The following is a 15,914-nucleotide window of genomic DNA, read 5'->3' as shown; positions in this document are numbered from 1 at the left end:
GATAGGCTTCTCATAAGTATATGCTTAATAATTTGCTTAGGAATTAGGTAATTTATTTGCTCAGGAGTTCGGGTTGGCATGTACCTGTTCTGCTATAATATATATAAGTAGAGTAGATATGCTATTTTTCGTTATAAATAAGATAACCGGAAATATCAAGAATACATAAATTGAGATAAATGCTCAATTACAAAATATTGTCGCGTAAATTTGTAAGGTTAAAATGATTGAGTGACACAACGACCTATAGCCATTCACTCTTTGCCCTGAACCGACAAAAAAGTGAAAACATAAGATTATGCAAATACAGGTCCAAATTTATAGTCATCAAGAACTTGTTTGTCTGGCTTAAAATCCATATTTTAAGTCATTTTCGATTTTAAACTGATAATTATATGTTTATGTAGTAAGTTTTCTTTTCTTTTTTATTTTAACGTAGGAATCCGCAGCCGCTACCCTTTGGATGCGCACCGGGTAAATCCACGAGCTCACGTAATAGCCTGCAAACCACGTGAACCAAGGTAAACCGCACTTAAGCGACAGGCTCTAGTCCAGGAGGCATAATCACAAATATCGCTCTTTTCGGGAGTCGAACTTATGACCAATAGAATACAAGTCCCCTCTTTAACCAGCTATGTAATAAGTTTGAAGTCAGTTTAAATTATGTTTTTCCTCAATCGAAATAGCATTAATAAGGAAAAAGTACACAAAGATCCTAAACAAAGCCAGACAAAATATAGGAAAAACACAAACATTTCCACTTAAACAGAACTGTAATTCGAGTCGGGCGGCTCGCGAGCTCGCCCGGCTCGAACTCGTTTAATTAGGCTCAACTCGGCTCATTTTAAACGAGCTGAGCTCGGGCAAAGGTTCTGACTCGTTTAATTAAACGAGCTGGCTCGAGTTGGTTCGTGAAATTAAACGAGCTGAGTTCGGGTAGAGGTTTGGGCTCGATTAAGTGTAAAATTAAACGAGCCGGCTCGCCCGACTCGCTAAAATCGTCTCGTTTAGCTAAACGAGCCGGCTCAACTCAACTCGTGAAATTAAGCGAGTCGAGTCCGTGCAGAGATTTAGGCTCGATTAGTTAAATGAGCTGGCTCGGCTCGATTAACTTCGCCTCGAATTACGTCTGACTCGAAACTCGACTCGCTCGGCTCGAATTACACCCCGAAACTTGAACATACTGAGACCTGAGCTAAGAACTAAACCTGAAGAAAGCTAATTTACTAGTACTGCAGATTTTAAAAAACGACCGCTAAATATATCTTTGAAAATTATGGTAAATCAAACCGATTTCATATACAAAATTACTTTTTGTTAAAACAGAAATTAGGGTCATATTTAGATATTCAATTTTATCCTAGTTCTACTCCGGCTCATCCCGTAAAATTGGGAGATCTTAAAAGCAAATTATATTTCAATTTTAAATCGGATTCCCAAAGAAATTCGATAATCTCGTATCCGATATTTTATGCTCCCTAGACTGCAGTCATGTCCCGATCTAAGTTGGGCACAAAATAACATGGTCTTAAGCGGACCACGATACCTCTACAATAAGATAACACTAAAAGTCCACTTTCTACTTGCTGCTGCTATTACTGGTCAGTCGCTAGTAACCAAAGTACTCCCTCCGTCCCACCCATTTGTTTACATTGGGTTTGGGCACGGAGGTTAAGAAATATGTATAAAGTAGTGAAAAAGAGGAAGAAAAGTGGGTGAAGTGGTGGGACCCATCGATTTTTAATATATAAAAGAGAGATAGTGGAGTAAAAGTGGTGTGAAAAGAAAGAAAAAGTGATAAAGTGGTAGGACCCATTAACTATTTTGGGAAAGTTTTGTAATGTAAAGAATTGGGTGGGACGTCCAAAAAAGGAAACTGTAAACAACCTGGTGAGACGGAGGGAGTATAAATTATAAACTGTGACCATGCTACGAGTCCATGACAAAGGACCACCAATTATATATACATATATCAATGATTGAGAAAAGATAAATTATACTCACCCTCCCCCGGAAACAAACCTTAAATCCAAAACTCCCAATAATTCAAACTTTTCTGATTTGTAATTACATCTCATACATCTGTATTAGCTGATGTCTTCATTTCCACATGGAATTCTTATTTATTTTGTTTTCTATAGCTCCCACCGACGGCTCATTACATAATTCTTAACAAACAATCATCACCAAGAAAGAAAAAACAGCTCACTGAGTCGTGATTCTCAGATCCCTTACGGTTCTTGGTTGCTTCCCTAGTTCTTGGTTTTGCAATTACTATTATTTTATTAAAATGAAAAGCCATAATTTAAGGTGGTTGTTTACATTTCAAATAAAACAGAAGTGCCAGATTTGATTTATGCATGTAGGGTATACGAGAAGTAAGCAAATTTAACATTGAGTAAATGAGACCCAAAGCTCCACCACATGCACACCCTTGTTTGACTAGTCTATTGATCCAAAAAAAATATTTTATCTTTTTGAAAGTGATCGGAAAAAAATATTAAAACTTCTTAACAATGGTACTCTCGCCGGTTCATTATACAAATTACTTGATTTTTTACACATAATTTAGAAAATTTTATCATATATCTAAAATCTGTATTTTAAAATTTATTTTCTGAATAAAAATATTTATCTTATAATATTTTTATTCAGAAAAGAATTACAAAAATATTAATTTTTTTATAAAATCAAAGCACCTAAAATTAAAGTTACGTGTAAGAAGTCAAACGACTATAAGGAGTAATAATATACAAATGATATAACGATTTTCATAATTCTGCAAATTTACAATCCAGCAATGTATACCAGTAAAATTCAAAGTTGGTAACGATAAAACAGTTGACGCCGTGGATTAAAATGATGGGGATTGATAAATTCAGACACTAACTCTGCACTTGGTAGAGAGCTGGTACTTAACCCCAGTACCCACACCAAATCCACTATAACCATTTCCAAAATGTATATTCGCTGGACACGTAACATGAATACTGTAATGACCCGAGGTGAATGATCCCACTTTCCATTTAACCTTCCCATTGATCTTGATCACCAACGAGATGTCCCCGTTCGCCTGATCCTGGCTCAATGCAGGCCCGTTGGTGGGCGCGACGGGGACGCTGGTCCCGTAAATGAACGGAGACCAGACGTTGGTGTCTTTGTGGCCCTGGTAGGTGGGGAGAATGGTTGTATAGTAAGTGATTTGCTGGCTCCTGTAAGTGGCGAAGATGTCGAGCTTATCGTAGAAAATTCCGATTCGGGAGTTGGGGTTTCGGCAAGTGAGAGTGACTTGGAAATTGGAGGTGAGGAGATTGGGGACGGGGGTGACGTTGAAGGCGTAGATGGTGGCGTCTTGGAGGACGAAGGTGGGCTTTTTGGGTTTGAGGATGGCCCAGGTGATGAGGAAAGTGAGGAGGAGGATGGCGAGGATGGCGAGGAGCGTGTAGAAGACGCGCTTGAGGAGTTTGTGGCCTTTGTTTTGGTGGTGGCTGCATTGTTTTGTAGACATTGTGAGACTGCAGGTTGTTTGTTTGGGGAGGAGATGTCAAGAAAGGGGAGGAATGCCCCGGAGTAGATGTGTGTCTTAAATAATGAAATACACTACTTTAATATTGAGCCTTAAAACTTCCAAAATTTTCCCAGAGTAATACGTGTTGAATTTTAATTTATTATGTTATTATTGTTCATACATAACGTACCAAAGATGAATAATCAGATGACAACTCATTATACTCCGAACACCGGCGTCTATCTAGTTTGTGTCAGGCATAGCTTTCTGAGTATATTTTATGATGTTTTGAGGGATTGATGGGGCTGGTTTTTATGAGATGATTTGCGAATTAATGGTTTAATTTGTTTTAAGTTTTGCGATATAAAACCAGTTCCATCACGACAATACAAAATTAAATGTATTTAGGAAGATGGAAATAAAAAGATTAGTTATGTGCTCTGTTTTTGATTTTGATGTTATGGTTATTTTTTATTCATCTTGCACGGTTTTAGTCAATTTGTTTGGTTAGTTTTGTAGTACTTAAAAATTGGTTCGTTGTTGGTAGCTGTTAACTAAAAGAAATAGCCTTTTTCTAAAAAGAATAAAAATTAAAAAATCGATAAACCATACTCATAACCTACTGAGAATCCGATAACCAATCACAACTCAAGTTATTTCCAGGATAAACATAATCAGAATTTAATAACCGACCACAACTATATGAGTCGGTTTTCCCTATCATTTCAAGGCCTGATAAAAACCCGACCATACGATTCGGTTGGTTACATGTGATCACTTTTAATTGACCAAAACTTCCTTTGAAATAAACCTGATCAACTATTTAAAACCGACCACATTTGTGGTCAATTTTAGATTTTCCCTGAAAATTTGATTTTTTTCTCATCATACATTATAACCGACCACAACTACGGTAGGTTATTGATAGAGCATATATTTATATATACTTTTATATGATTTTATTCCCATAATTTTAGTATTTTGTAAATAATCGGGCTATTATTAATTAATTTTAAGTGTTTAATGGCATAAAAATAAATATTCCTAAAGTTGGATTAAATTAAGCTTAATTGGGCTTAATTAGATGAGAATTCGGATTTTACGGGCTACCTGCACAACAAATTTTGTTTGCGCCATAACTTGAGTTCTAGACGTCAGAATTGGGCGATTCAACAGCTCACGCGAAGATATCGGAATTTTCTACAAGTCCCAAGTGGTCCAGCAGTCAAAATCCAACTGGATCAGCCCAGAATCAGGCCTGAAAGTCAGCCTACGAATTTCAGCATTAGAATCCAACTGGCCTTAGAATATTATTCTATTTTCTTGTAAATTAAGAAAACTCTTATATATATTAGGGTTTTGATAGAGATTAGAAACAACTAACTTGTATCATATAAAATAGTATACAGATAGCCTTGCTAGAGAGGAAAGTGAGAGAAACACTTGTGGGAGAGATTGGAAGAAGGAGTGAAGAGATTCATCCGGACTTCAAGCACTTTCGTCAAGTTGTATTCTTCGTACTTAAATTCTTACTCTCATGGTTTGTGGTATAAATATATATTTGTTTCATCATATCATGAGTAGCTAATCCTTTGATCCAAAAGTTAGGTAGTATACTTTGACTTATTATGTTTGCTTAGTTGGATTGGGTTTTCTCTTGATTTGTTAATCTGTCATTGAGCGCTTAACACAGTTATAGGAGTCGCGAACCTGTAATTGAATTCATAGGACTTATAACGAATCGGGAGAAGAGTTATAAGTCTAGTACATGATATGATGGACACAGTTGAGTATTAGATCGAGAGATTGATATGAGAATTGTGAGACTTAAAATCCTTGGTTCTTAATAGTTTATAATTGTACTTTGATTGACCATGAGAGTGGCTTCTAGGGGATAATTGTAGGAATTATAATTTACCTCGGGAGAGGATTTTATAAATATCAGAAGGATTGTTTTTAGCAAACAAGAGACACAAATTAGACATTTATGATAGCCATTGAAGAACTCTAATTCTTGGGTTGTTTTCTCTCGTATTTATTATATTTATTTATTTATTATATTAATTAGTTGATAGATAAAAATCCACCAAATTCTTCTCCACACTTCTGAATTACAAGAGATAAAAGACTTGAAATTGGTATGGATATTAGTCCTTCCCTGCGAACGATACTCTCAAATTACTCGACAAGAACAGTTACATGTCCACATGTGACACTTGCTTCCAGGTAGCACGAGCTGGCATTGGGCCGAGTTATGCAAGATTTTTGTATCACTTAAAACCGACCACAATTGTGGTCGATTTTATATCTTAAACACGACCCATGTGCCTAAACCGACCATGCTAAAACCAAACTGTTCTTCTTGGTAAGTTTTAGATCCAAAACCAACCATATATGGGCAATCGACCATTTCTAACGGTAGGTTTTATCTTTTTTTTAATGATGACTTTCTTAGACATTTCTACTTGGTTCTTTATATTTTAAATTTTTTTAATAATAAAATGTAAAAATTACTCGCATCTAGTACTTTTATGTACATATTCAAATTTATTAATTTGACTCTGGGTACTTTTTTTACTTTACAGTTTACTCTTTTCTTCTTTTTTTCCACTAATTTATGTGAGAAATAAATAGGTAAGATGGAGAAAGTATGAAATATTATTTCAATTTTAAAAAATAAAATGTAATTTTTTCACACGTATGTTTTTAGTTAGAAATATAATTAAATTAATTAACAGGAATAAATTTAAGCACGCGCGCGGAACAATGCATAATTGGGAAAAATTCCTAGTTATTTTTTTTTAACTTGTGTTAAAAAGGAAAAAAAGCTAAAAAAAGAAGTTTTGTGGGGCAATGCTAGGTATCCCAAATTATTTTTCCAAAAATATTTTAAAATAAATGATGTGTTAACTTGGATAATTATATTAATGAGACTAATATAATCGCAAGGGCGATCAATATGCATTTAATAACTCGATATCCAATAAAAAATGATATATGAAATTTGAGAAATTTTTGAGAAATATTTTGGATTATTACTACTTTCCTTTCCACGATAACAACAAAGAAAGATGACAACACTGTCTTTAATTTTCCTTCAACATGAATCAATTAGAAAAGAACAGGAAAGTAGCATAGCTTGTGAGATACCAGCAACATTAACATTCAAACACAATAATATACTCGGTGTTTGGGTGGAGCTTTTTAGCTCCGTATTCGGAGTTATATTAGAAGCACTTATTTGTAAATATTATGTAAAAAGTCGAGAAATAGTTATAAAAGTTATTTCATTATTTCTACTTATTTCTCAAACACTTTAATCACTTAATTACTCCCTCCGTCCCACGATACAAGTCTCTTAAAATACAATTTTAGCTGTGATTTTTTTAACATCTTAAAATACGTGTAAAAAAGTCAAAAGCAATTAAAATGGGACGGAGGGAGTAATACTTGTCTACTTTTAGTTTCCAATGCCAATATATCGGCAATATTTCAACATTACCCTTCTTGAAAGTTGTATGACAATTAATGAGGGTTGAATAAGAGTTTACATTCATTCATTTATTGGGGGTACTAGTGAGAAAATGTTATTTAATTAATGCTTTCTTAATATACATAATTTTTCCAAAAGAGGCATGTATTGTGGGACTGAGGGTGTATAAGTCTTAACTAACTTTCAACTTCTGCTTCACTTTTAAGAAGCAGTTATTTTAAATATACTTAAACAGCCCCATAGTATCGGGGCAATAGCTTAATATAGAGAAAAGCTTATACTTCCTCCGTCTTTTTTATATAGTTGTCACATTTTTATTTTTGTTGGTTAAATTTAGTAAGTTTTGATCAAAGATTATAAGTCACTCTTTCATTAATTTAAAAAATTAAAAATTACATCCGTAAAATAGATAAAAAGTTATTTCCGGTGATATTTTTTTTTCACTTGATAAATTATTAATAAATTTGAGGCAAATTTTGATCAATTTGACCGTGACAACTAAAAAGGGACGGACAGGGAGAGTATATGTCGGCATCATCAAATACTACATAACTTCAATTTACTCTCATCATATAATATATGAAACCAGGGCTAAAAGTTTCAAAACCTCAAAATCCGAATCTACGTTAGAGTCGAGTCATCAACTGACCTCGCAGTCGACCAAAAGCGGAACCTTGATCGAAGTCCCCCCCTGAATTCCACTTCTACTACAAGGAATATAAGCCGGACAACTAACATGCAAATGAGTAGCCCGTGATTTAATGGCCGTGCTAACCAATCTCCATCTAAACTCCCCCATGATCCTTATCACAAGCGGGATGGTTCCACCAGCCTGGTCTTGAGCAAGCGCATAAACATTCCACGGAGATATCGGCACATTAATTCCCATCAACAAAGGCGACCATATGTTCGACTCCTCGTGGCCCTGATAAGTAGGCGGTATGGAAGTATAGAGACTGATTTGTTGGTCACGGTAGGTGGCGAAGACGTTGAGATTGTCGTAGTAAAAGGCTAGCCTCGCGTTCGGGTTTCGAGATTTTATGGTGATTTGGAAAACGGAGGACAGGAGGTCCGGGGAGGAGTTGAGAGTCAAGTTGTGTATGGTTGCGTCCGGGATTTCGAAACGGGGTTTTTCGGGGTGGAGGCCGAGCCATACGCTGAGACATGTGATGCCGATTATGACGAGAATCACCAAGCCCGCAATAACGAAATGTCGGTTCTTTAATTTTTTGTCGTGGTGGCTGCACGGTTCATCATTTGACATCATTGTGGAGAGGATTTTATGTTTTGATCAGCCTTTAACAACTGTGTTGATTGAAAGATCGAGTTATTGGTGATCGTGCGTTTAGTGTTCGTATTATGTAGTATAAAGAAGTTGACACTTACATGGCAAGATTTTATTTCCTCTTTTAAGAAATTGCAAGAAAGAAAATGAAGTGTTTGATCAAGGGGACATATTTGATTGAAAACACTACCTTGTTGTAAAGGATAATAGAGAGTATATTTAGGTCTAATGCTACTTATTTCTGGTCTCAATTTTTTCAAAATGGCGTAACAAATAAATAATTCACTTTAATGGTACTATGATTTATATATATATATATATATATATATATATATATATATATATATGTTTCATTATTATTAATTTGAGTGAACCAATCAAAGATTATCAAAGTAAGAGTTGGAATGATAATTGAAGGGTAATTTTTGATATTTGTAACATTTTCCTTTAAGAGTAGTGCGGCTATTCAAATTTAGTCCCAAATTCTTTTTCAAAACAAACAAAAGGCTGATTATGTCTATGTCTATGTGACTATGTCTATTATTAATGTCAATCCAAAATTATAACTAAAATTTAGGCAATTTTGAGGTCTATAGCATTTTCTATAGGATTTATTCTTGGAATGATTTGGGTTCTCTAGGATTTATGATTATCAAGCTAATAATCACTAAACATATGACAAAGTCCGGCTTTATGAATTTTATGAACAAAAAGAAAATCACATTTAAAAGAAAAGCACAAAAATGAGCGAGAAGTTGAATTAAAAGCACAAAATGATAGAGAACTTAAATGAAAAACACAAAACTAATGGAATGGCAAAGGTCTACTAAGAGCCCAGTTCAAAACGGTGCTTTCCAGACCTTGGCTAAACTGGTTGATTATGATGAAGTCATTTAACTCTATAAAACCTAGAACAAATTATAACATTGAGCATTCAAGACAGAGATACAAATAACAATGCTTGGCATGAAAACACACCAACATTGAGCATTGTGCAGAAGCTAATGCCTCTCACACCGACTCTCTTCTGTCGGAGTTTGAAAAATAAAATACAAGCTCTGTTTCATTATCATTAAAACTAGACTCACATAACACAACCATACATAACATTAATAAGTCATGTCTTATAAATCTTAGCCAGGCAAGAGAAACGTAACTGGAGAAGGCAAAGCTAAGAGACTTGGTTCAATAACCTGGAGTGCACCTATAGCTAGTCTTTCAGTCAGATCCTTGGCTGAAACCTTCACCACGTCATTCCTCATTCCTATATCAGCAGCATATCGGCTGACACAGTACACTCCTATTGCAGTGGCAGCCATTCCATACACGTTTGTAGTGACAAGGGTCAGCGGTGTTGCTATAACTGCTGCAAGGGGTCCCCCGATTATGGATACTGCTTGCCCGCTCTGTCCCATTGTGCTCTGGTTCAGAATAAGCAACCCAGTCTTGCAATATATAGCAAAGTCTTCACAGTTGTTCTTGAATAAGTTGTAGCACCCAAAGCCATTGCTAAGCAAGCAGTTCGCCCGATCCACTACAGCTTCTGCTTCATCAGAGACAGCAAGAGTACAAGTCCCACCACGTGCTTTTGCAAGAAAGAGAGCAGGGCTTACTGCATACTCAAAGCGGTATAAGATGCCTCCTCTAAGAAAACAATCTAGACATGAAGAGACAACACCATGGCCTTCTTGTGGCGGGGTACAGGAATCACAGGGAACGTTAGAGCGGGGTGGTCCTGAACTTGCCAAAAGGAGGTCTAATACAGTTCCAGTGCCCACTTCTTGACCATGTCTTGTGAAATGAATAACTTTATCTTTCCCAACAAAGATGCCTGATGAATATGAAATGATAAGATAATATAGATATCTTGGAGGATTTTTATGATAAAACACAACTAAATTGGAACCATGGTCCCTGGAAAAGATCTCCCATTACGAAAAAAGAAAAGACAAACCAAACCAAACTATATTTTGAATTAGACAAAACATGCCTGATATGAAGTAGAGTTCTGGAAAATGAGATACACATCGACCTCAAATATACTCAAACCTCCGAATTGTTTAGTTCTTAAAAAAAAATTAAGATGTGACAATTCCGCAGTTCGGGCTGGGGATCCAGGAATATCCTGCTCTGACCATTTCCCTAATTAACTAAGCAAAAATCTTGCTTCCTTTCTTCACCCGAAAAATCTCAAATTCCTATAACTATCCAGCTGCTACATGATCAGGATGGGCCTAGAGCTAAAATAGTGTGCATTTCTATCCTTTTCCAGACAATATTATTCAATTCCACAATTCATGTATCTCAGTTGTTGGGCTGCATATCTCCTCACCTTAATTCTAAGCATTTGAAAAGTTTGGAATATATTTCATTCCAAGAAGACCATGTTTTAGGCTAAATTAGGCACGGCATCCTAATATATCTTATTATCAGTTGTCAACCCAAGCTCCCACCATGTTAAAGAGATTCCATAGTCCATCAAAAACACTTGACCATACTATATCAAGTCATATAGTACTAATAGTAGCAAACTAAGTTAACTAACACAGAGCATTAAAGCACAACAACTAACGTGATAAACGTATATGTAAGCGTACCGTGATGGGCATAAATATAAGCAGAACGCCATGAGTAGATGTGATCGCCTGGTTTAAGGCTGTCCCTGTCGATTCTGATGCCATGACATTCAAAAATCAAGAATCAAAAAACCAAGTTGGACAACTTAAAAAACAATAATTCGAAAGTAGTACTAGTAATATTCGAGGTTGTTACCTGTTTGAGAGCAATCCCATTTCAGTGTGTTCCAGAGTTTATTTGTTTGTCTTGGTCAATGTGTCTCCAGGGATGACGATGATAATTTAAGCAAGCTTTCTGATGTTAATCTTGTTAAAGCTGTTCGTGTCCTATTAATTGCTACGTGTTTCTCTTCCTGGCTAAGTAACTCACGTGCGTGTCTATTGCGCGTTTATTATCTATGGTCGACTTTGTGGGGCCTTTTTCAATAATATCCTACTCTTTCTCCCCATACACCTCCATTACTAACAGAGAGGCCCGTTTTGTTTGTCTGTTTTTTTTATTCAAAGTCCGGTCTTGTAATTAACTGATCCATTAATCTTGATCCCGTAGAATGTGTTTTTTTCTGGGCTGCTTCATGCCTTGGTCTTCTTCGGACTTGAGAGGCCGCTTCTTGAGACGAGAGGCTTTCGTGTTGTTTCACACCGTACATGAATAAGCACAGTTAATCGCGGTAATAAGAAACTATATTTTAAAAATATATTATTTATATATTAATAGTTTAATAAACTTACAGTATAATCCGTGTCATGCAAGGATATTTATAATATTTATTATTTTATCGTATACAGGATCGAGGGAGGACGGGGTAGTGGGGGCTAGAGATGCACAAAAGATCTGTTCGGGCCAGATTCAGACCGGGCCAAAAAAATCCGGATTTTTTTCAAACCAGATCGGGCCGGGCTTTTTTAAAAATCGGGTCGGGCCGGGCCGGGCTTTTCCAAAAATACTAGGCCCGGTTTAGTTATAAAAAGCCCGGATTTTTCAAAAATCCGGATTTTATCCGGGTTTTTTTGAAAATATTAGGCCTGTTTTAGGCCCTCGGGCCGGGCCGGGCCAGACCGGGTTTTTTTCGGATCGGATTTTTCAGATTTTTTTCCAGATCGGATCAGATCGGATTTCAGATTTCGGATTTTTTGAACATCTCTGGTGGGGGCACTTGCCCACCAACAACATGTGTAGGTCTTTTGTTGTAGTTTGCACTACTTTGTCCCCATTAGGCTCAAATCCTATATCCGTCCCTGATCGTATATATTTTAAACTAGTTGAGAAACCTCGCGTTGCGGCAGCCTATAAAAATTATATTAATGATTCAATATTAATATTTGTAGAATGCAATGATTTTGTGGATGCCTATAAAAAATATATTAATGATTAAAAATTAATATTTGTAGAATAAAATAAATTTTATATTATAAAATTCTTGATGTAAATACTAATATATAAAATTGCAAAATTGGACTATAAATCATGTTGAAAAAATGAAAATATTGGACTATAAATCATGTTGAAAAAATGAAAATAAATTTCTATACGTAATTAACAATTTAAAGCACGACGAATCTTAATTTTATTTGTGTGTTTTTTTTTTGAAAAGTAATCACATTCTTACATTGTCACTTTCCTTCAATTTTTTGGATTGATTGTGCACAAAAACATCTAACTTAAATCCGTGAGATAGCGGTTTATAACTATCCTTACTTGTAACAATCTTTATTTTTTAATACTGTATAAACAGTCTTCACTTAAAAGTTGCTTGAGCGGAGCAAACAGATAATGCATGAATAATATTTTCCTGTATACAAAATAAATCATATAAAAATTAACAACAACAAACATGTCTGATGAACAAAACAAATATTATAAAAGAATAACCAACAAACATACATCACTAATAGTTAATCCATCAAAATCATCTCAAGACTATATTTTTCTCCCGTGTGTGGATTTGTCGACTCCCACATAGCGGTGTATAACTACTTTTGTTGGCAACAACCTTTATTTTTTTTAATACCATATAAACAGCCTTCACTTATCGTTGCAGCAGAAGAACGACACCACCGAGTTAGAAATCGAGTAAGAGAACTATCACCGGAGAGAGGTAGGTTGTGGTAGTAAGAAATCGAGCAAGAGAACTATCACCGGAGAGAGGTAGGTTGTGGTATTAAGAGAGTAGGTTGTGTTTAGATGATCCAAAACCCTACAACTTATAAGGGTATTTATAGGTGCAGAGAGACTTGTGTGCTACTCTTTTCCATAATTAAATAATCTGAAACAAAATCAGATTAAAAGTTTCAAGCTGCTATATTCCATATATAATCTAAAACAAAATCAGATTCTGAACCTTGCTTCTAATATATCCGAAATTAAAAAAGGTAATTCTAATTTTTGATATTTTTTCATCCAAAAATTCCAGAAAATTAGAAAAATAGAATGGAGCGATGTGAGAGGTGCCACCTACACGCCCCTCGCTTCTCCTTTATATAAGTATATTGATATTGATTTAACTGATTTTATTATGAAAATAAAATTATGATAGAATATTGTAGTTTGATAAATTTTAATTAGCAGCTGAATAAATTCTTAGGCAGTGTTCACTTGGATGGAATGGAACTACGGGGAATTGAATAAAAAATTATATAAAAAATTTATGGGGAAATAAGAAAGTATGTGATAATAGTGACTAAATATGAATGGATTTAAATTTCTTAGGATAAAGATTGTAAGGGAACATGAAGGAAAAATGGAAATCCTTCCGAAACATGTGGGTTACCATTCTAGAAATGGAATGATTAAAGGAATGAAAATTATAGACATTTTCTCCAATTAACACCATATTAGAGTACAAAATTCATTTCATTCTCCCTCCATTCCATTCCATCCACCCACGTGGAACACAACCTTAATAGTTAAGTTCGTTAAATGCTTAATTAAAAATTAGGTCGAACATATATATTTTAATGATGATGATGTCAAAATATGTTTTTTTTTCATATAATTTAAGGAGACCTATGAACCTAGATATAAACCAACCAATCAACTTTTTAATATTTCGTTAATAATAATTTATAATATAGCATAGAACATATTATAAGTTAAAAAGACGTGTAAACCCAAATACCAATTCATCATGCTAACTTATTTTAAAATTTTGGTTTAATTAGAAAATAAAAAATATATTATAACATGTTATAAATCACGGAGGTCCGTGGGTCGAATACCAACCGGTTCACCAAATTCGATTGACCGACCAATCAACTAGACTTTTCATGTTTCGTCTTTAATAGTATATTATAGATTTATAATATTACTTTTAAAGTGAGACCGCTAGAGTATTTAAAAATAATTCCAGTGTATTTTGGTTAAAAATATTACTGGTGCTCTATTAATAATTATATATAATATTATTATATTTATATTTATATATATGGAAGATCGTGTTTTTTTAGTTCGAAAATTTAAAAAAGATAATGTGTTTTAGTAAAGAAGATAATTACTATGTTGTTCAATGTTATTTTAGAAAATTGAGTTTTTTAGTTAGAAAATAAAAAAAATTAATATATTTTAGTTAAAAAGAATAATTGGTTATATAGATATGCCAGTATATCGGCCCAAGTATCGATCGACCGACCAATATTTCAATATTTCGGCTTTAATATAACCATTACTTAATATAATGTGGTATAGATATTCTTAGTGATTGTTAGTGAGAGCTTTCAGATTAACCAATAATATTTTATCCAACCCTCCAATGTATTTAACCCATTTACCAAATACTTTACTCATTTACTAAATGGATAATCCAGTTAGGACTATCAAAAAATTCTGAAAAATTTGATACCGATCCGAAATATCTGCATTGGAATCCGACGTAAAGTGAATATTATTTGTATCTGAGACAAAGCAGATATCATTCGCCTCCGAGTCCGCCAATTCCGGACACATATACGAAAATAGGTATATCCGTATCTGATATTATCTGAATCCAAAACTAAATATATATGGCATTTAAATATTAATGTATATGTTTATATATAACATTTAGAACAAAGTTCCATGTAGTCCACATATTTACTGTAGTACTGTAAACCACGTGTGTTCTGCAACTATAGAATGACATAAAAACATTGCAAAATGTGTTATTTTACAAATCATGTTCTATAAACATCATTATTTTGTTAAAATTTTTGACAATCCTAAACATTCTACAAGTTAAATAGTGAAAAACACATTATTCTGCAAAACATGTTAAGTTTGCAGAACATATTTACATATTACAAAACATATGTGTTCTACTTGTCGAACATAAATGATTTTCAATATTTTTCATGAAATAGTGATATTTATAGAATGTATTTCACAAAATAACAAGTTTCATACATTTTACAATGTTTTTATGCCATTCGATAGTTGCAGAACATACGTGGTCTACGGTACTACAGTAAATATGTAGATTACATGGAACTTAACTCATAATATTTAATCTATAAACTTTAAGTATGTATATTATAGTGTGTGTATTTATATATAATATTTATAAAATAATATATTCATACAATTTATATGATTATAACAATATTATAAACATGTATCATAATATCATTTGAGTTTAATATTTTAAGGATAATAATTTTATATCAAAAGATAAGTAAAAATTAATTTTTGAATAAATATAAATAGTCTTTAATGACCTTTAATTCATAACTCAATTTTTATAAATTAATTTGAAAATTGAATTCATATCCAGATATTATCCCTATACGTATAGTATCCGTCGGATTCGGATTAAGATATTATCCTTTGAAAAATTTTGAATTCTGATATGAATTTCTAGTCAGATTCGGACACAGATAGACAAATCCGTATCCGAATAATCTGTTTGACACCTCTAAATTCAGTTACAACTCATGTACATACCAAAATATATATCTAATGCTTGTTGTTGTTAGCTTCTATGAAGGCGAAGACTTCCCAAAACAATGTAATATATGTATGTTTTTAGGGACCTAGGTATACAAGCTTAACGGTGCTTGAAAGTTTTCAAATCTTCTGAT

The 15,914-nt window shown here is 34.0% G+C and overlaps 2 protein-coding genes across 2 annotated transcripts; both read right to left on the bottom strand.

Annotated features, from left to right (window-relative positions):
- Positions 1-2,727: 2,727 nt before the first annotated feature.
- Positions 2,728-3,594, bottom strand: LOC108222272 (NDR1/HIN1-like protein 1). Its single transcript, XM_017396192.2, has one exon. The coding sequence runs from the start codon at positions 3,506-3,508 to the stop codon at positions 2,879-2,881; it is 630 nt and encodes a 209-aa protein (XP_017251681.1). The 5' UTR covers positions 3,509-3,594; the 3' UTR covers positions 2,728-2,878.
- A 5,584-nt stretch (positions 3,595-9,178) lies between these two features.
- Positions 9,179-11,224, bottom strand: LOC108220066 (protein LEAD-SENSITIVE 1). The gene is made up of 3 exons (XM_017393712.2): positions 11,059-11,224; positions 10,884-10,957; positions 9,179-10,117 (listed from the first exon to the last, which is right to left on the bottom strand). The coding sequence occupies exons 1-3, from the start codon at positions 11,076-11,078 to the stop codon at positions 9,420-9,422; spliced, it is 792 nt and encodes a 263-aa protein (XP_017249201.1). The 5' UTR covers positions 11,079-11,224; the 3' UTR covers positions 9,179-9,419.
- Positions 11,225-15,914: the final 4,690 nt, after the last annotated feature.

Source organism: Daucus carota, chromosome 5, assembly GCF_001625215.2.
Source record: "Daucus carota subsp. sativus chromosome 5, DH1 v3.0, whole genome shotgun sequence".
NCBI classification, from domain to species: Eukaryota; Viridiplantae; Streptophyta; class Magnoliopsida; order Apiales; family Apiaceae; genus Daucus; species Daucus carota.
This window is presented reverse-complemented; position numbering and strand designations above follow the sequence as displayed.